The 21,664-nt window shown below is 40.0% G+C and overlaps 1 protein-coding gene across 7 annotated transcripts in view; it reads right to left on the bottom strand.

The window, feature by feature from the left end:
- Positions 1-21,664, bottom strand: part of NEK10 (NIMA related kinase 10) — a 239,980-nt gene that overhangs the window by 50,683 nt on the left and 167,633 nt on the right. For all 7 annotated transcript variants that reach the window (XR_004281324.1, XM_032324693.1, XM_032324792.1 and 4 more), the window contains 3 exons: positions 10,662-10,845; positions 10,469-10,555; positions 8,957-9,011 (listed from right to left, as the gene is read on the bottom strand). Coding sequence is in view for 6 of the 7 variants with exons in the window: in XM_032324693.1 (XP_032180584.1) it covers positions 8,957-9,011; positions 10,469-10,555; positions 10,662-10,845 (326 nt within the window). In the remaining variant the exon portion in view is untranslated. The remainder of the gene's footprint in view (positions 1-8,956; positions 9,012-10,468; positions 10,556-10,661; positions 10,846-21,664) is intronic.

The raw sequence follows: 21,664 nt of genomic DNA, 5'->3' as shown, positions 1-21,664 counted from the left end.
CTTTTCTGGTGAAAAGGCTTAAAATAATGAAGCTTGTGTCCTCTGAAACTTTTGAAATGGGAATTGACTAATAGGACTTCAGGCTGATGAAACAGAATTTCAGAGAAACGGAAGGTTTCAAAGGATTCTGAAAGGTCATCCCTTCCAACTCTCTTCAGATCTGGGGTAACTTCATCCAGAATTTATAAGCCAAAGCAGAAACTGAAGCACTGGTTTGGAATATTAGCCCACAACTTCCGTAAAGTGGAGATTGAAGGTATTAATTTTGAAATTTCTTAAATCCACTTCTCACTGAATGGCTTCGAGTGCAGGGTAAATTACTTGGATAATTACTGTGTCAGAGGAGTCTTAGCCATGAAGGAGATAGAGTTCTAGAATTTTCATTTTGTAAAATCCTTCTGAATATACTTCTGGACCAAGGGAGGTGCATTACATTACTTAATTCAATTGTGAAAAGTAGTTAGTACTAGCTGATGTTGATAAAAGGAGAAATATTTAACATTTCAAAATGAGAAAGGTGACTTACAGTATTGAGATAATGCCTTCTGAGGCTACTGTAATCATACCATCTGAACTAACTAGCACTTTACTGCTTAGAAGTCTCTTTCAGGTAGCAACACTCATAATGTGTGGAAAAAAACCGGCATTATGTGGGGTTCTCTTGTCCCCTATCTGTGAAGTTAACAGCAGTGATGTCACTACCGGAAAGGAGAACAGCGCCCCTGGGGCTCTCCTCTCCTACTCCAAGAACTGCTAGAAGCAAACAAGCAATTAGCCACAAAAGTTTAGAACTAGCACAGAAAAGGAATAAAGTGGTCTTATTGATAATACATTATTTCTGTAAGACAGCTTGATAGGCTAGGTTGATTCTGGCAAGTAGTGATCAAACAGTATTTATTTAAGTAAAACTGGATATGGATTATGAAAAGGGGGAGTAGAGAATACCCACAAGTCAAAATAAGCAAGACTGCAGCTAAAAGGAGGCAAGACCAATAGGCCCTGAGGTTACACTAGGTCTTTCTAGTCACATATATAATGCTGGATGGTCTAAAATGTCCAGTTGTCTTTGATGTAACTCCAAGACTAGAGTCAATTCACATGCTTGAATATAATTATGCATACCCTGATTTATCAAAGAAGTTGCGAGCCACAGGCATCTCCCAAACCACAAACATTCGATGTCTCAGACCAACCTGCCAACGATACCCTGTTGCCTTGGCAACAGAATGCAAGCAGGCATGGAGAAATCTTGTTGCCTAAGCAACAGAATCTTAAAAGGCAGGGGGGGTGCTTACGGCAAAGGCTCCTAGGTTCTAGTCTGTAGGTGGGATTTTAGTCCTCTTCTAATGAAAGGTATAGAATATATGGTAAGATAACAGTCATTCATCTGTTAATTAACGAGTATTTGTGGTCCGGCACCTGTGTGCAATACATTGCATTCTGAGAAATGCAAAGACGGCCCAGGCATTGCCTAGTATGTGACAGTATGCAATAATAAATATTAATTGAATGAATGAATGAATATTCTTAAGAAAGGCATAATACAATGGCCAAAGCTTACTAGGAGTGAATGCACGTAATAGTTCAATAGGTTGAAGCCCGTGTGTGCATTATCAAGTTCCACTATACAGGATAATTTATTTGTAAATTGAAATAAAATGTTATATTTCATCGGTGAGAACTATCTACCTATGTACTGACACTTTAAAATCCAGATAAGAAACTGATGAAAGTCAAACCCATTCTTAATTCTTTCCTAACAAGAAGTAATGGAGGCAAAATTTAGATTATTTAAGTTAGAAATTTCAAATAGATTAATGTTAGAAATTTCAAAGGCAGTCTTAATTATTGATTTTGGGTTTTTTTTTCCTTGACACAGACATGAATTAAACAAGCTCTGACTAACTCTGTCAGTGTTCAAAAAATATCAAATAAACAGTAATAATAAAGATATTTATTTAATATGATTACTTCAAAAGAGAGGTTTTGTGACAGATGGCTATGAAAAATAAATTCTACTTTCTTACTCCTTATGATTTCAGAGATGTACACATCAAAATAAAAGATGATTTCCACAAATACTATCATGCACTTCAACCTTTCTCAATGTGTGAGTAGGGTTCAAATCTCTAAAACTGGGATTGTAAAAATGGTATACAACCACTCTGGAAAACAGTTTGGCAGTTTTTTAAAAAGTTAAGCATACACCTACCATATGTTCCAGTAATTTCAGTTCTAGGTATTTACCCAAGATTTTTACTTTTTTATTGACTTTTTAAAAAATTTATTCATCTGAGAGAGAGAGAACATGAGCAGGAGGGGAAGAAGGAGAGGGAGAGAGAGAATCTCAAGCAGACTCCACACTGAATGTAGAGCCAGATGCAGGGCTCTACCTCAGGACCCTGAGATCATGACCTGAGCCAAAATCAAGAATCAGATGCTTAACCCACTGAGCCCCAAACAGGCTCCCCAATGCAAGATTTTTAAAAGTATGTATCCATACAAAAACACGAATGTTCGTCACAGCTTTATCTGTTATAACCAAGTACTGGCACTCTAATGTCCATTAACAGATGAATAGAAAACAAACCATGATAAATCCATACAATGGACTACTACTTCACAATAAAAAGGAATGAACTATTGATACACTATGAAAACTGGAGGGACAGATCTCCAAATAATCATGCTGCCTAAAAGAAGCCAGACAAATAAGAGTATGTACTATATAATTCCATTTAGATGAAATTCTAAAATGCTGACTAATCTAGAGTGCAACGAGCAGATTAATGAATGCCTGGGGTGGGGGAGTGAGGAGCATAAGGGAAGGTAAAAATGGACACAAGAACACTTGTAGGTGGATATGTTCACCATCTTAATTGTTATTTCACAGAGATATACATATTCAAAGCTTATCATATTACACATTTTAAATATGTGCAGTTTATTTTGTGTGAATTATACCTCTTTGAAACTGTTAAAACAAACTTCTCACATTCTCATTTAAGAAAAGTTGTTCAACTAGACCATCACATGACCTGTGTGCATTCGTTAAAAGCAATATATAAAAAATACACCATTAAGTTCATTTTTATCTGCCTTTCATTATTTACTAGCTGGAACTTCTTGTTCTAGTTATCTCATGGTTCCGCATCTTCAGGAGAACAAACTATTAGACCTTAGTAGAATAGGTCTATTGCAACTAAAGCAGTTATTTGGTGACATTCAAATGGAAAAATGTAAGTGTATGCCAGGTGATGTTTCTGCTAATGATTCTCCAATAACATGCAAAGATGTAAAAAAATGAAGGTGTAAAATCAACTGTCTATTGTAGTAAGTCAAAAGCCTAAAAGCAAATTATACTACGTGAATACACATACAGTATGAATGACCTGTTTATTATTAGGAAATGTAGGTCAACTAGAAGCTCCCCAAGGTCCACTGCTATAGTATAAAAACTGCTCCATCGACCTCTCCAGATTTTCTGGGGAGCCAGGAAAGCATTGGGAATGGTTGCTATATGGATGGCATCCTGATGGGGGAGATTTCATCTGGAGTCTTGGGAATGGGGGTTTGGAGATTCATCTCTGCTTTGTAAATGGCTCCAGTTCCAGACTGAGGAATGGAGTTCTCTCTAATGATCTGGTTGTTTTCAGTTTGGCTTCTAGGACTTTTGGTGACTTGAGGATGGAGGCTTGAGATCTGGGGAGGAGTTTGGCAAGGAAAGGAGCCCAAAAGAATTATTTGTTGATTTCATGTCATTTCTGCTGAGTAATTAATAGATGGAACATAGAACTTCCAATAGTTGAGAACTAGCTCTCTCTTGGTCTTGTGATTAATTATAGTCCTGAAAAGCATTTCATCATCTGGTGATGACCTGGATCACCAGGGTGCCTTCCAGTTCTAATGGGATGTTTCCTCTCATCAGCCTTGATAACAGTATCTCTCAAAGGAGGGCAGAAGCTACCCTGCCTAGTTCCATTTGCAAGTCTATGGTGAGTTATTAGGGAGGTAACTTGGTTTTTCAGCAGATAATTGGCTTAACTCTGGGCCCTGATATCTGTGTTGACATAAATTCAAAATTTATTCTTAAGTTTTCTCTTTGAACTAGTTAGCCAGGATGAAGTTTGAATTCTAAGCTCTAGTAGACATGCTCAGGTCAAACATGCACTTACCTGTGGCTTTTTCTAAATGAGACCGATTCTCTTTTTTAAAGAGCCAGTAAGGCTTCCCAAGAAGGAGAGCTGCTCCGGGTCTCATTTTAACTGGTCTACCATTTCATATGTGGCATAGAAGAGCCAAAAAATCTCTACGGCTTGATTTTCTATGTATCTTTATTCTATTTTGAAGCTTTGCTACCTTGTTTTAGATTCTAACTTCTTATTTAACATCTAAATATTTTCTATTATGTCACTTTGTTATTTTCTTTTATATCGTAACATCTAATTTAGCTTCTAAATATTTTCTAGTACGCAGTGTGGCTATCTTCTTTTAGATTCTAACTTCTCATTTAGCTTCTAAATATTCTGCAGGATGGCTTCTTATTGGTATAAACCAAGAAACCCAGAAAAATCCTAAACAAGTTAGATTGCAAATAACTCAAGCTTTATTTAATGTCTTTTAATTTAAAGAATCATAAGTACATTTTAGAGTTGTCTCTTTTCAATTTAGAGAAGCTCTGGGGATTGCTTGGAAGGAAATCAAAAGTCATTAATCTTCTTTCCTCTCATTTGGCATGAATCATAGGCTGTCTTTTGTCATTTCTTCTCTTCTGAAGTCTGCCCTTGTCTCCCTGTTACACTCTGAGTTCCTTGAGGGAAGAGAGCTTGTCTTAAAACAAACCGAGTTCCCTGATGGCATGTCACACTCTACCACACACAGTACAGTTTTCAAATATGATTTTAGCTTCGGTCCTATTCACTGATGTGACTTCTGATCCAACAATCTCAACATTTGGGTTATTTCCCATTTTCTACCTGCTGACGTGGTCATTAGCCACAATTCAAAGGGGTTAATGTAATTACACTCTGTAATATCCCCTTTTTCAATGAGCTTCAGTTTGAACTTCTCCTTTCTGTTGATTCTGGTTCACCCAACTAGCTATAAAATGTTAAGATGATGACTAGCTTTTAAAAACCATCTCAAGGGGCGTCTGGATGCCTCAGTGGGTTAAGCCTCTAACTTCGGCTCAGGTCATGATCTCAGGGTCCTGGGATAGAGCCCCACCTCAGGCTCTCTGCTCAGCGGGGAGCCTGCTTCCCTCTCTCTGCCTGCCTCTCTGCCTACTTGTGAACTCTGTCTGTCAAATAAATAAATAAAATCTTTAAAAAAAAAACATATCAAACTCTAGAACATGTAATAAATATGTTTCTTTTGTTTTTGAAGGTCTGGACTTCAACTGAATTTGTGCAAATAACACAATTCCATGAGTCCTTTGAGAAAAAAAAAAAAGACTAGAATTATTTAACAATTTCAAGATGCATAAATTTATCTGATTGGAAATTCCCATTTTAACATAAAATTCTTTTAACTAGGGAGTAAAACCCATATGTCATAATGTATTTTTGCACTAAAATACTTGTTTTGCACTTCTTCTACACATTTAAGCAATTTCATATCAATGAATAAATTATCCAATAATGGAAAAAAAAGCCTTCTGATCATGTTCTTAGAAATATAAATAATCACAAAATTGGGAATTGCTACATTCCCGAGGGCGCTTGCTAAGTATTTTGCAGGAAAACATGTGGAACATTTTCCTATGCAAACGCTGTTCCCAAGCAGTTGGAAAGATTTCCAGATCAGCTCACAAAAATCTATTCAACTTGCAATGTGGTTAAGACAGAAGCTCTGATGCCAGAGTTGAAGAAAACAAACTGACTCCATGCTACCAGGCGTTCAGATCCCCAGCTCCATAGCCATGTCTCCCAAACCTGTCTCCCCCCTTGCTGGGCCAAACGAGGAAGAGCTCCCATGGCTCCAGGCTCCTGTGTGGGGCTTCCACATCTGTGGAACGTAGGGGTAGAGGTGGTGACTTAAGGACAAGATGACAGAAGGTAGGCTATGGGAGGGAACTGCAAGCCCGGGAAATTCCTTAGGTGATCTTACCATTCAAGTCCCAAGTCCTCCAGATCCCCCATTCTCGTTCTCCATTCTCCTTTGGGTTTGGGACTGTTTCTCTTTCCCCTGCTCTCTCCATTACTTCTAACCACCACTCCTCTGCACACTGGCCCACTAAAAAATGTGTAGGCTTTCTTCAATTATGCTTCTGGTATTTTAAGCACTCGGATCAGTTTTCCTTGGGCTTTTGTTACTAGCAACACTGGAAATGAGTTAGGACATGGAAAAGTTTCACGCTAACCATTCCTGAACATTATGTGAAAAAAAAAAATCAGTAATCAATGGTATTGTATCTTTGACTAAACAAAAATGATTTTCTTTCTTTTTTATTTTTTTAATTTTTTATTTTTTATAAACATATATTTTTATCCCCAGGGGTACAGGTCTGTGAATCGCCAGGTTTACACACTTCACAGCACTCACCAAAGCACATACCCTCCCCAATGTCCATAACCCCACCCCCCTTCTCCCAACCCTCCTCCCCCCAGCAACCCTCAGTTTGTTTTGTGAGATTAAGAGTCACTTATGGTTTGTCTCCCTCCCAATCCCATCTTGTTTCATTGATTCTTCTCCTACCCACTTAAGCCCCCATGTTGCATCACCACTTCCTCATATCAGGGAGATCATATGATAGTTGTCTTTCTCTGCTTGACTTATTTCGCTAAGCATGATACGCTCTAGTTCCATCCATGTTGTCGCAAATGGCAAGATTTCATTTCTTTTGAAATCTTGGCTGCATAGTATTCCATTGTGTATATATACCACATCTTCTTGATCCATTCATCTGTTGATGGACATCTAGGTTCTTTCCATAGTTTGGCTATTGTGGACATTGCTGCTATGAACATTCGGGTGCACGTGCCCCTTTGGATCACTACGTTTTTATCTTTAAGGTAAATACCCAGGTTCCTCAAAATGTTGAAAATAGAACTGCCCTATGACCCAGCAATTGCACTACTGGGTATTTACAAAAATGATTTTCTATAGGAACTCTCCTTTGCCACCCAACTGAACCCCTCAGGATTTTGCTAAGTAGGTTCTTCATTCTGAATTCTTCTTCCCAGCAGCACCCTTGAGCCCAGAAGCAGAAAAGAGTTCCATTCTGGCTGCCTAGCACCTAGAACCTGCTCCCTCCAACAAAGACCCCTCATGGAAGTAGATCCAGGAGCTCAGCCCTCCCCGCAGCAGTGAATAGAGTGTTAATTCAAACCAGCCCCCCCCCCCCGACTCTCTCACACAGGACACCAGATCCTGAGAAAGGTGACACATGGATGGAACAAACAGACTGGGAGCTTCTTTGTCCCAACACCAGGGCCTTTCTGAGCCTGTGTCTCCTCTACAGATTGCAGCGGCTCACCTGACTTTCATTCCTTCTTAAGTTTGATTCCCTGGTTCCTCATTATGTGGGCCCCCAAAGCCTTTGAATGAACCTCCCTGTTGCACAAGTCAATCAGAATCATGTTCCTTTGCCTGGTCCAGAAAGCCCAACTGCTGAAGCATAGCATGGCCTTAGCCTTTTGTCCCATGGCAGCCCTGACCAAGGTCACCCGCAGCTTCAATGCATTCCAGCCTCAACCAGCACCTTCATCTCAGAGCTGTCTCTGCTCAGGTGTCTGCCCATTTTTATAGCGGTTCTTCTTCACTTCACCCTCTTCAAATCTAGACCATCCTCACAGCAGTTAACGTCATCTAATGACCAGAAACCACCAAGTATTATCTTTTCTAACCCTCTTCTCTGCTTTTCTAGCTTAATTTTATCTTTGCCTCCCTTTCTTCAGACACAGAGAAAGGGCTGTCACTTCCTCTTTCCCAGACCTGCTCTCTGGGCTCCACTACTCTGTGCCAGTGTTCCAGCAATTTCTTTCCCTCTTTATCTCTCCTCTCCACTGGCTGCCTCTTCTGAGTCCCAGCCACCCTGCGGTCATCCTGAGTCTAAGAAGGTCCTTTTCCATCAAAAATCGCTTGCCAGCTAACTGGCCAGCTCACTGGTAGCTTCCTTCCCATCTCTGCTTTTGCAACTTCTGAAAGCACCACGATCGAGCTTCCACTCCTGTCCACCTCACCAGTGTTGCGGAAATCACCCTCACGAAGTTCATCAGGGACTTCCAAAAGGCCCGACTTAATAGTTTCATTTTAGTCTTTTGTCCAAGAGAGAACTGTTGGAGAAATTGCTGGTGGTCCTAAAAGAGTTCTTTTTACTTTTAAAATAGAATCCCCCAAACATATTTATCCTCCCTTTCAGCTAGATGTGTTCATATAATTAAGTTCTGGCCAATGGTATGTGAGCAGAAGGGATGAGCACAATGCCTGAGTCATGTCCTTAAAAGGAAGGGGCACGTCTCCATGTGCTCCTCCTACTTCCTGCTGGCTGGGATGTGGAGGTGATGGGGTCCACGTTTGCCACATTTGCCATGAGGATGACTTTCATTCCTTCCTAAGTTTGATTCCCTGGTTCCTCATTATGTGGGCCCCCAAAGCCTTTGAATGAATCTCCCTGTTGCACAAGTCAATCAGGGATTGACAATTGGGATTGTGGAAAAACAAGATATAAGGAGCCAGGGCTCCAGATGGCCTCATAATGCATAACTAACTACTTCTCTGGTCCAGCCCTGAGCTCCATTAGGCTAATGGCTTAGCTAAGATCACAAAGCTAGATTAAACCCAGGTCCAAGCTTAGTACACTTTCCAGTACGCTCCTGGTAAAATGCAGTCTGTGCTGGGAGGGTGGGTCTATCAGCCTCTACCACCCATGTCCATGGTGACTTCTGGCTACGAGGTTTTGGTTTAGCCACCAATAATGGCTCTGCAGACTTCTGGGAGCTCAATATGTACACACCTTGTTTGGGATTGTCTTTCTCCTCCTGAGGCACTAAAACTTCTCTTTAAAATGCCTGAAATAAGAACATAAAAATAGCTTTACATTTTCCCTGTGCAAATCTTTTATTTATTTATCTATTTATTCATTTAAAAAAGCTGCATTCTATTATGTGAGCAGTATTTAGCATACTCTAAAGACGGTCTTCATTTATAAAAGTATCAGTTAAAATAGAAAGCTTCAAATTACTATTTACTGGACAGGATTGTTTAAGGTCCTTTTTCCAAAGGAAACTCTGTTATTTATAGCTAATAAAATACAATAAAATATCTATCTCATAATTATCCTAAAGGCCTTGACAAGATAAGTATAAGTTACCACATACAAGTTTAAGGGTTCAACTTTTCCTTCCTCGCTTTCCCACTGACCTTCCTCACCACTGTTACCCCGAACATACAAAGCTGAATTAATCTCAAAACAGCCAGTAATTAGCTGCTTGTAGAATCTGCTACATATGAATATTTTTTCCTGTATAGCTTTCATGTTTTCCTAATCACCAATCAAGACATTTTTATCTAGCAAGCAGGAATTTGTGGGAAAATAGATCAATGATGGAAACAGATTATCCCAGAAAATCTGAAACATCTAGTCACTATTTTATGGACAGTTAAGTTTGGACAGGGACAAAAAATGAAGCAAACGAAGCAACTCCTTAGGGTTTTACTTAGGTCCTTGGGGAGACTATTTTAAACTTTCTTTTATGAGATTTTCATAGTATAGTCATTAATGAGAGGAAATCGTTTATACTAACTTTATTTCAGAGTATTTCTACCTATCTAATTAATGTGCCTTCAACCTACTCTTTTAAATGAATTATTCTTATCTCACCATATTCTATTTTAACCTTTCTTTTCTTTCAGTTGCAGATTTGAACAAATTGAATCCTATCTTTCCTTATAATCTTTACATTTTTCCAAATATATCTTTTCTTTTTCATACCTCATACCCCAGACTATTTACTTTCCTGTTTTAAATCAAGAGTCAGAATTCACGTATGGAATGAATTTACACATTCCATTTTTTCATAGTAATAAACAACTAAAATATTTACTTTACTTTAGTGTTTGAAATATATCTCTTCATAATGGAAATAAAATTGTACAAAACGTAGTCTACGCCAGGACTAATTTCTTCTCCAGGTCTCTAATCCCTATAGACTAGATTCATAAGAAATCACTTCCATTATTCTTGTGGTTATTTAGTGTGTCTCCAAATTAGTTATCTCCACTCGCCAGTTGGAATCTGGGTTTGCTAGTAGAAATAATGAAACTATTCACTTGACAGCTGAGGCAACAGAAGACCGCAGTGCCAGCTGGCCTCTAGGCCCATCACAGGGCTAGACCAACCTGTCCTAATTAGTGCCGCACCTGGAGAACAAACTTCTGCCTATGTACATGACGGCATTTACTCAACTACCAAGTGTGATTCCCAAACCATGACCTACCGGATCCCCGCGGGCCAGCAAAAACTTACTGAATGTAGATTCTTTTAAAGGGCTTGAACTGGAGCTGCTGGAGTTGTCCGAAATGTCCAGTTCATCCTCTAGCTCTGAGTACATATCTGCACGTGAATCAAAGAGTAACAGAATAAAATGAAAAGCAAATGAGCCTCGAAAGAGACCGAAGTCAAGAGCTCATATCTGCTGTCCCCATTTCACTAGCAATACCTTTCTCGATATTTTCCAAGTTGAAGTTCTCCTCCGACAGGATTTCATCACAGGCCCTGTCTTCCTCCTTACTGCCGGGGACCTGGAAGCCCTCGGGGGGCAGGTCTGCGCTCTCTGAGAGTTCGCTTTTCAGGCTGGCGGCCCCACTGCTGCTGCTGCTCAGGCTTGCCTTCTCGAAGGTCTCCTGCAAGACAGATCCAGCTTAGGGTCGCCTTTCCTTCCTTCCTTCTGCAGGACCCAAAGCTTGTCAGTGCGGATAGGAAAATGCTGGCTGCCTTCTTATAAATGTTTGTGCTCGAGTGCCAGTAACATTGTAGCCACATGCCAGGGGTAGAGCTCCTTCAGTCTAGGACTAAGAAGAAAGTGTAGCTGCACCACTGGACAAACAAGAATGGATATGCCAAGATGCTCAGTGACAGAGGTCTGTACAGTCTGGCAGAAGAAAGTGCGGCACTAAGGAAAAGATATGTACCAATGAAGCCGAAATTACTTTCCTTTAAGTTATCTTAATAATATTTGTTCTTTCTCAGGCGCCTGGGTGGCTCAATGTCTGACACTTGATTTCTGCCCAGGTCATGATCTGAAGGTCGTGGGATGGAGCCCCACACTGGACCCTAATGCTGGGCATGGAACCTGCTTAAGATTCTCTCTCTCTATCTACCCCTTCCCCCACCCCACTCTCTCTCTCTCTCCAAAAACAAAACAAAACAAAATAAAATAATAGTAGTAATAATAATAATACTCTTTTCTCTCTAAATCATGGGGATAAAAGGTACAGCATAAGGAGTAGAGTCAGTGGCATTGTGACAGCACTGTATCATGACAGACAGTAGGTACACTTGTAGTGAACAAAGCGTAAGGTATAGAATTATGGAATTACTATGTTGTACATCTGAAACTAATGGAACATTGTATGTCAATTATACTTCAATATTAAGAAAAAAAAACCCACTGTCAAGTCTCAAAACCACAATGGGTAAGTAGGGCTTAGTTTCTTCAAATCTCAGGGAACTTAATGGCGGACACAGCCAGGCCATGGAGGCAGAGAGGTGCGGTCCCCTGAAACATGAAGAGCTGGGCAGAGGCTCCAATGATGACCAATGCAAGCTAGAGACACAGGTCCATGGTTTATTGTTTTGTTTTCAGATACTTTTTTCCAAAATGAAAGTGACACCCACAGCTACCGGGTGAGGTTCCTAAAAACTCCATAGTGATGGAATTTAAGGTGAAGCAAACCTAAGACGTTATGAGTGACTAGACTTAGAAGTCAGCCTCTGAAAGCTTTCACGTGTTTCTGTTCACTAAACAAGACAAAAAATGAAACAAATATCAAAGAAATGTTGTGCCATGCAAACTGTTCAACAAATTTTTGCTTGTTATCTCTGTTTCCTGAGAATTTTTTCATTGCTCTTTCCTCAAGCTTTCACCAAGAGGCTTGGAGATAGTTCTCATTTTGTTGAAGCCAACATGCAGTTCACGGAGCACTTTAATTTTTTTTTGGCTAGTCCTCCATCCCACGTCTTCCTACTTTCGTGACTCAGCATTGTTCATGCCTGCCTTTTGGATCTACTCTGGTCTGAGAACTTAGACCCAAAATGGAAAATGCTTCGGACACTCTTTGGCATTGCTGAATGTGTGCTTCTCTGATATTTTTCCCGTGCTTAAGGCTCATAAGGGGCTTCCAAAGTCAGCCTCAGCTCTGCCCAAGCTCAGCCCCTGACACCAAATCCAGGAGGCTCCTTCTGAGACTCAAAACTTTCCTGCCAAACTCCCTAAACTCCTTCCATGCTTTCCTCCTTTTTCTGTCCCAATCCACAAATCCTTTTTCTTCCAACATCCTCAACTAAAGTCAGAAATGTACATAGAAATAAATGTAGGGGTTTTTTCCTCCTATGGCTTTTTTTTTTTTTTTTAAGAGTTTACTTATTTATTTGGGAGAGAGACAGAGAGTAAGAAAGAGATCATGAGAAGGAGGAGGATCAGAGGGAGAAGCAGACTCCATGCTGAGTAGGGAGCCCGATGCTGGACTTGATCTTGGGACTCCAGGTTCATGACCTGAGTTGAAGGCAGTTGCTCAACCAAATGAGCCATCCAGGTGCCCCTCCTCCTATGACTTTCTTATCCAAAATTAATCATCCACTGCCCTATTCTAAAGGCCATAACTAGATTTACAACTTTGTAGGGACTATACACTCAAGATGGGTCAATGTTATCAACGTTTTAAAAAAGAGAGAGAGAGAGAGAGAGATCATTTGGGAGTTGACAAAACTTTATTGCACTGAAGCAACTGGATGCCAGAATCCATATATCTCTAAAACTTGCAAAACTGTAGCAAACGCTTTGTTTCTTTTTAGGACAGACACGGATAATACATTTCTCTTTGGACAAATGAATAGTGAGGAGAAGCTGTGAGTCCTGATGCAGGCATTCCAGACTTGAGGACCTTTGACTTGCAACCAATAATCAAGACCCAGTTGGGCTGCAGGTGAAGTCATTTGCAATCATCAAAATTGCATTCATAAATAATTGCGTGTTTGCTTAGCATCTAATAAAGGGTTATTCACATTCTGAGAGAGATGCTTTTTCAAACTCTGTAAGCATGGAAGATATGATATAGTAATGTAGAATGTATAGCTATTTAAGTTTTTTTTTTTTAAACCCTCTGTAGGCTCTTGTAGCAGTTTTTGCCTCAAAAAAATCGATAGAGTTCTTGACCTTGACATAAATGATATGCCACTGTAGACACATTTTCCTGAATACGATTTCCAGAGTTTTTCCTTGTGGATATTTGAGTACCCAATTTATTACCAACTCTTCCCTTGAACAACTGGGGCTATTTTAGTCTCTTTTAGATCCCCCCATGCTTTGGATAATGTTTTGTACATAGCAACTGCTTAATAACTAGTTCCTGTATTGAGATTAAAGGGAGAAAAGGGCCAGGAAAACAGGTGAATTCCCCTATACGGTGAGTAGGTTTTGTAGCTTCTGGGTTTTTTGTTTGTTTGTTTGTTTTGTTTTTATCTTGCCTGTTTATCCAGAATCCTACATTGTGATTTTTCTCTAAGAGCTGAAGAGAATATCTGGTAACACACCAATAATTAGGAGTGAATGTCTCCCTTCCTTTTCCCCCTTTGCTCTTACAAAAAGTTATAAAACTCCACTCATCTGTATTAGAGATGGCTGGCCCAGAAATGACAAAATGCCCCTGTAACCCAGTAGGCATTGGCCAAAGTCAGAGATGGTTACATGCTTTTAGCCTGAGGGTTGAGGCCATTAAGGTATTTTCAAAAGTTGCCTCCAGCAAGTACATAAACCTGTTAAAGGGAGTTGGGTGTATGTGTGTGGAGGGGGGGTGGAGTGTGTGTGCAGCATTGGGGGATGCAATTTGGCTGCTGTCATCTCTTTTACTTTCTAATTACTTAAGATTTTTCTAGGAATAGGAGATGGAGTTAACTATATATATTTAAACTATATATATATTTTTGGCATCTATATAGCTCCTAGGAACGGATGGACACATTCTGTGCATCAATATGGCAGCAAGAAGAAGACAATGCAAATCGGACAATAAAATTATCACTGATATGGAAATCATCACCATTACAGGAGACACTTCCTGTCACAGTGCTGTTATAGGCACGATTATGTTTAGCTCGGTTTTGCTCATTATAATGTAATTTTTTATGTGTGCAGCAGATTATAATACATTTTCAGTTGAATAGCAATTCTAACAGTAACAGACTGACATTGCCTAAATTAACTGCAACAGTAGGGAAAGAATTAAGAGAGTCTATTTTATTAAAAATAGTGCAAATTTTTTAAATTGCCCAGAATGTTTTATCAGGAAAGACAGAGAGAACAAGAGAGAGGGAAAAAAAAGTGAGAAATAAACATAAAGCATGACACTAACTATATCCTGTAGATGCCTTACTTTAGAACCACAAAGAAGGCACCATTTCTTTTGTTCTAAAATAGTCATTCTATTTGAGCTATGTCTTTGCCTACTGTCTTCTATTTGTTTAGGTAATAACTGTGATCTAAGTTACATAAAGTTAGGGCTACCCAGTGCTTGACAGCAATTCACCTGGCTGAGGTGATTTTTTTTTTTACACTAAAGAAAAACATACTTAATAAAGGGAAAATTTTATGATACAATGACCATAAACATCGGGAAATAAAGTTGAATATTAAGATAATCTTGTTAGCTAAAATACAAATGAAATGCATCAAATATTAACTATATTTTCTGTGTTGATGAATTATGGACACTTTTTTTTTTTTAAGATTTTATTTCTTTATTTGACAGACAGAGATCACAAGTAGACAGAGAGGCAGGCAGAGAGAGAGAGAGGGAAGCAGGTTCCATGCTGAGCAGAGAGCCCGATGTGGGACTCGATCCCAGGACCCTGAGATCATGACCTGAGCCGAAGGCAGCGGCCTAACCCACTGAGCCACCCAGGCGCCCAGGACACTTTTTGTTTTATGTATTTTTCTCTATTTCCTAGGGTACTTTTATTTTTTATATATATTTTTTTATTTTTTATTTTTTATAAACATATATTTTTATCCCCAGGGGTACAGGTCTGTGAATCGCCAGGTTTACACACTTCACAGCACTCACCAAAGCACATACCCTCCCCAATGTCCATAACCCCACCCCGCTTCTCCCAACCCTCCTCCCCCCAGCAACCCTCAGTTTGTTTTGTGAGATTAAGAGTCACTTATGGTTTGTCTCCCTCCCAATCCCATCTTGTTTCATTGATTCTTCTCCTACCCACTTAAGCCCCCATGTTGCATCACCACTTCCTCATATCAGGGAGATCATATGATAGTTGTCTTTCTCTGCTTGACTTACTTCGCTAAGCATGATACGCTCTAGTTCTACCCATGTTGTCGCAAATGGCAAGATTTCGTTTCTTTTGATGGCTGCATAGTATTCCATTGTGTATATATACCACATCTTCTTGATCCATTCATCTGTTGATGGACATCTAGGTTCTTTCCATAGTTTGGCTACTGTGGACATTGCTGCTATGAACATTCGGGTGCACGTGCCCCTTTGGATCACTACGTTTGTATCTTTAGGGTAAATACCCAGTAGTGCAATTGCTGGGTCATAGGGCAGTTCTATTTTCAACATTTTGAGGAACCTCCATGCTGTTTTCCAGAGTGGTTGCACCAGCTTGCATTACCACCAACAGTGTAGGAGGGTTCCCCTTTCTCCGCATCCTCGCCAGCATCTGTAATTTCCTGACTTGTTGATTTTAGCCATTCTGACTGGTGTGAGGTGATATCTCATTGTGGTTTTGATTTGTATTTCCCTGATGCCGAGTGATATGGAGCACTTTTTCATGTGTCTGTTGGCCATCTGGATGTCTTCTTTGCAGAAATGTCTGTTCATGTCCTCTGCCCGTTTCTTGATTGGGTTATTTGTTGTTTGGGTGTTGAGTTTGCTAAGTTCTTTATAGATTTTAGACACTAGTCCTTTATCTGATATGTCATTTGCAAATATCTTCTCCCATTCTGTCAGTTGTCTTTTGGTTTTGTTAACTGTTTCCTTTGCTGTGCAAAAGCTTTTGATCTTGATGAAATCCCAATAGTTCATTTTTGCCCTTGCTTCCCTTGCCTTTGGCAATGTTCCCAGGAAGATGTTGCTGCAGCTGAGGTCGAAGAGGTTGCTGCCTGTGTTCTCCTCAGGGATTTTGATGGATTCCTTTCACACATTGAGGTCCTTCATCCATTTTGAGTCTATTTTTGTGTGTGGTGTAAGGAAATGGTCCAATTTCATTTTTCTGCATGTGGTTGTCCAATTTTCCCAACACCATTTATTGAAGAGGCTGTCTTTTTTCCATTGGACATTCTTTCCTGCTTTGTCGAAGATTAGTTGACCGTAGAGTTAAGGGTCTATTTCTGGGCTCTCTATTCTGTTCCATTGATCTATGTGTCTGTTTTTGTGCCAGTACCATGCTGTCTTGATGATGACAGCTTTGTAATAGCGCTTGAAGTCCGGAATTGTGATGCCACCAACTTTGGCTTTCTTTTTCAATATTCCCTCGGCTATTCGAGGTCTTTTCTGGTTCCATATAAATTTTAGAATTATTTGTTCCATTTCTTTGAAAAAGATGGATGGTACTTTGATAGGAATTGCATTAAATGTGTAGATTGCTTTAGGTAGCATAGACATTTTCACAATATTTATTCTTCCAATCCAGGAGCATGGAACATTTTTCCATTTCTTTGTGTCTTCCTCAATTTCTTTCATGAGTACTTTATAGTTTTCTGAGTATAGATTCTGTGCCTCTTTGGTTAGGTTTATTCCTAGGTATCTTATGGTTTGGGGTGCAATTGTAAACGGGATTGACTCCTTAATTTCTCTTGCTTCTGTCTTGTTGTTGGTGTAAAGAAATGCAACTGATTTCGGTGCATTGATTTTATATCCTGACACTTTACTGAATTCCTGTACAAGTTCTAGCTGTTTTGGAGTGGAGTCTTTTGGGTATTCCACATAGAGTATCATATCATCTGCGAAGAGTGATAGTTTGACTTCTTCTTTGCCGATTTGTATGCCTTTAATTTCCTTTTGTTTTCTGATTGCTGAGGGTAGGACTTCTAGTACTATGTTGAATAGCAGGGTGATAATGGACATCCCTGCCATGTTCCTGACCTTAGCGGAAAAGCTTTCAGTTTTTCTCCATTGAGAATGATATTTGCGGTGGGTTTTTCATAGATGGCTTTGATGATATTGAGGTATGTGCCCTCTATCCCTACACTTTGAAGAGTTTTGATCAGGAAGGGATGCTGTACTTTGTCGAATGCTTTTTCAGCATCTATTGAGAGTATCATATGGTTCTTGTTCTTTCTTTTATTGATGTGTTGTATCACGTTGACTGATTTGCGGATGTTGAACCAACCTTGCAGCCCTGGAATAAATCCCACTTGGTCGTGGTGAACAATCCTTTTAATGTACTGTTGAATCCTATTGGCTAGTATTTTGGTGAGAATTTTCGCATCTGTGTTCATCAAGGATATTGGTCTATAGCTCTCTTTTTTGATGGGATCCTTTTCTGGTTTTGGGATCAGGGTGATGCTGGCCTCATAAAATGAGTTTGGAAGTTTTCCTTCCATTTCTATTTTTTGGACCAGTTTCAGGAAAATAGGAATTAGTTCTTCTTTAAATGTTTGGTAGAATTCCCCCGGGAAGCTGTCTGGCCCTGGGCTTTTGTTTGTTTGGAGATTTTTAATGACTGTTTCAATCTCCTTACTGGTTATGGGTCTGTTCAGGCTTTCTATTTCTTCCTGGTTCAATTGTGGTAGTTTATATGTTTCTAGGAATGCATCCATTTCTTCCAGATTGTCAAATTTGTTGGCGTAGAGTTGCTCATAGTATGTTCTTATAATAGTTTGTATTTCTTTGGTGTTAGTTGTGATCTCTCCTCTTTCATTCATGATTTTATTTATTTGGGTCCTTTCTCTTTTCTTTTTGATAAGTATGGCCAGGGGTTTATCAATCTTATTAATTCTTTCAAAGAACCAGCTCCTAGTTTCATTGATTTGCTCTATTGTTTTTTTGGTTGCTATTTCATTGATTTCTGCTCTGATCTTTATGATTTCTCTTCTCCTGCTGGGCTTAGGGTTTCTTTCTTGTTTTTTCTCCAGCTCCTCTAGGTGTAGGGTTAGGTTGTGTACCTGAGACCTTTCTTGTTTCTTGAGAAAGGCTTGTACTGCTACATATTTTCCTCTCAGGACTGCCTTTGTTGTGTCCCACAGATTTTGTACCATTGTATTTTCATTATCATTTGTTCCCATGATTTTTTTCCATTCTTCTTTAATTTCCCGGTTGACCCATTCATTCTTTAGAAGGATGCTGTTTAGTCTCCATGTATTTGGGTTCTTTCCAAACTTCCTTTTGTGGTTGAGTTCTAGCTTCAGAGCATTGTGGTCTGAAAATATGCAGGGAATGATCCCAATCTTTTGATACCGGTTGAGTCCTGATTTAGGACCGAGGATGTGATCTATTCTGGAGAATGTTCCATGTGCACTAGAGAAGAATGTGTATTCTGTTGCTTTGGGATGAAATGTTCTGAATATATCTGTGATGTCCATCTGGTCCAGTGTGTCGTTTAAGGCCTTTATTTCCTTGTTGATCTTTTGCTTGGATGATCTGTCCATTTCAGTGAGGGGAGTGTTAAAGTCTCCTACTATTATTGTATTATTGTTGATGTGTTTCTCTGATTTTGTTATTAATTGGTTTATATAGTTGGCTGCTCCCACGTTGGGGGCATAGATATTTAAAATTGTTAGATCTTCTTGTTGGACAGACCCTTTGAGTATGATATAGTGTCCTTCGTCATCTCTTATTATAGTCTTTGGCTTAAAATCTAATTGATCTGATATAAGGATTGCCACTCCTGCTTTCTTCTGATGTCCATTAGCATGGTAAATTCTTTTCCACCCCCTCACTTTAAATCTGGAGGTGTCTTCGGGCTTAAAATGAGTTTCTTGGAGGCAACATATAGATGGGTTTTGTTTTTTTATCCATTCTGATACCCTGTGTCTTTTGATTGGGGCATTTAGCCCATTAACATTCAGGGTAACTATTGAGAGATACGAATTTAGTGCCATTGTATTGCCTATAAGGTGACTGTTACTGTATATTGTCTCTGTTCCTTACTGATCTACCTCTTGTAGGCTCTCTCTTTGCTTAGAGGACCAATATTTCCTGTGGAGCTGGTTTGGTGTTTGCAAATTCTTTCAGTTTTTGTTTGTCCTGGAAGCTTTTAATCTCTCCTTCTATTTTCAATGATAGCCTAGCTGGATATAGTATTCTTGGCTGCATGTTTTTCTCGTTTAGTGCTCTGAAAATATCATGCCTGCTCTTTCTGGCCTGCCAGGTCTCCATGGAGAAGTTAGCTGCCAATCTAATATTTTTACCATTGTATGTTACAGACTTCTTTTCCCGGGCTGCTTTCAGGATTTTCTCTTTGTCACTAAGACTTGAAAATTTTACTATTAGGTGACGGGGTGTGGGCCTATTCTCATTGATTTTGAGGGACGTTCTCTGAACCTCCTGAATTTTGATGCTCGTTCCCTTTGCCATATTGGGGAAATTCTCCCCAATAATTCTCTCCAGTATACCTTCTGCTCCCCTCTCTCTTTCTTCTTCTTCTGGAATCCCAATTATTCTAATGTTGTTTCGTCTTATGGTGTCACTTATCTCTTGAATTCTCCCCTCGTGGTCCAGTTGCTGTTTGTCCCTCTTTTGCTCAACTTCTTTATTCTCTGTCATTTGGTCTTCTATATCACTAATTCTTTCTTCTGCCTCATTTATCCTAGCAGTGAGAGCCTCCATTTTTTATTGCACCTCATTAATAGCTTTTTTGATTTCAACTTGGTTAGATTTTAGTTCTTTCATTTCTCCAGAAAGGGCTTTTATATCTCCTGAGAGGGTTTCTCTAATATCTTCCATTCATTTTTTGAGCCCGGCTAGAACCTTAAGAATTGTCATTCTGAACTCTAGATCTGACATATTACCAATGTCTGTATTGATTAGGTCCCTAGCGTTCGGTACTGCCTCTTGTTCTTTTTTTTGTGTTGAATTTTTCCGCCTTTTCATTTTGTCCAGATAAGAGTATATGGAGGATCAAGTAAAATACTAAAAGGGTGGCAACAACCCCTGGAAAATATGCTTTAACCAAATCAGAAGAGATCCCAAATTGTGAGGGTGGAGAAAGGGATAAAAAGAGGTTCAAAAAGAAAGAAAGAAAAAAAGAAAAAAGAATTAAAGAAAACGAATAAAGAAAAATATAAAAATGAAAAAATATATATATTAGATAAACTAGTTAAAAAACGTTAAAAAAGAAAAGGGTAAAAGTTAAAAAAAATTTAGCAGAAGAAGAGAAAAAAAATGAAAAAGAAAAAAATTAAATTAACTGCCAGACTAAAAAAATCACTGGGAGAAAGCCAGGAGTTCCGCGCTTTGCTTTCTCCTCCTCTGGAATTCTGCTGCTCTCCTTGGTATTGAAACCGCACTCCTTGGTAGGTGAACTTGGTCTTGGCTGGATTTCTTGTTGATCTTCTGGGGGAGGGGCCTGGTGTAGTGATTCTCAAGTGTCTTTGCCCCAGCCCCAGGCGGAATTGCACCGCCCTTACCAGGGTCCGGGTTGAGTAATCCACTCGGGTTTGCTTTCAGGAGCTTTTGTTCCCTGAGCGCTTTCCGTAGAGTTCCGGAGAGCGGGAATACAAATGGCGGCCTCCTGGTCTCCGGCCTGGAGGAGCCGAGAGCCCGGGGCCCCACTCCTCAGTGCACCCTCAGAGAACAGCTCCCAGTCACTCCCGTCTGCCTGACCTCCGGCCGCGCTCCGAGCTCACGGAGCCTGTGGCTGGTTCAAGGTAACCCAGAGCTGCGAGCTTACTGTTGGCTCTGTCTCTGCAGCCGGCCTTCCCGTTCCAACACCTGCAAGCTCTGCGACACTCATACACCCCGATCCTTCTGTGACCCTGCGGGACCTGAGGCCACGTTGACCCCACGTGGGCTTCGGCCCGGTTTAGCCTCTGGAGTGATGTCTCTCAGCGGAACAGACTCTCAAAAGTCCCGATTTTGTGCTCCGTTGCTCCGCCGCCCGCCGGGAGCCGGCCCCTCCCCCCGGGGTCCATCCTCCCATCGCTTTGGATTCACTTCTCCGCCAGTCCTACCCTTCAGAAAGTGTTTGGTTTTCTGTTTCCAGAATTGCTGTTCTTCCTCTCCTCAATCTGCCAATGGATTTGCAGGCGTTTGCAATCTTTAGATAAGCCATCTAGCCGATCTCCTGCTAGCTGAAGTAGTCTCAGCCTGCTACTTCTCCGCCATCTTGACTCCTCGCCCTCTGAAGTGATCTTTTTTAATGGCAAACCACATTCCATGCTTTTCATGAATGACGGCACAAAGAAAACCCAAAATATGAGACAGATCATTGACTACATATTATTGTGCAAAAATGCAGTCCCTAAATTTCAAAGTATTAAAA

Source organism: Mustela erminea, chromosome 1 (genome assembly GCF_009829155.1).
Source record: "Mustela erminea isolate mMusErm1 chromosome 1, mMusErm1.Pri, whole genome shotgun sequence".
NCBI lineage: Eukaryota > Metazoa > Chordata > Mammalia > Carnivora > Mustelidae > Mustela > Mustela erminea.
Note: the sequence above shows the minus strand (reverse complement) of the source record. Positions and strands in the feature narration are given on the sequence as shown.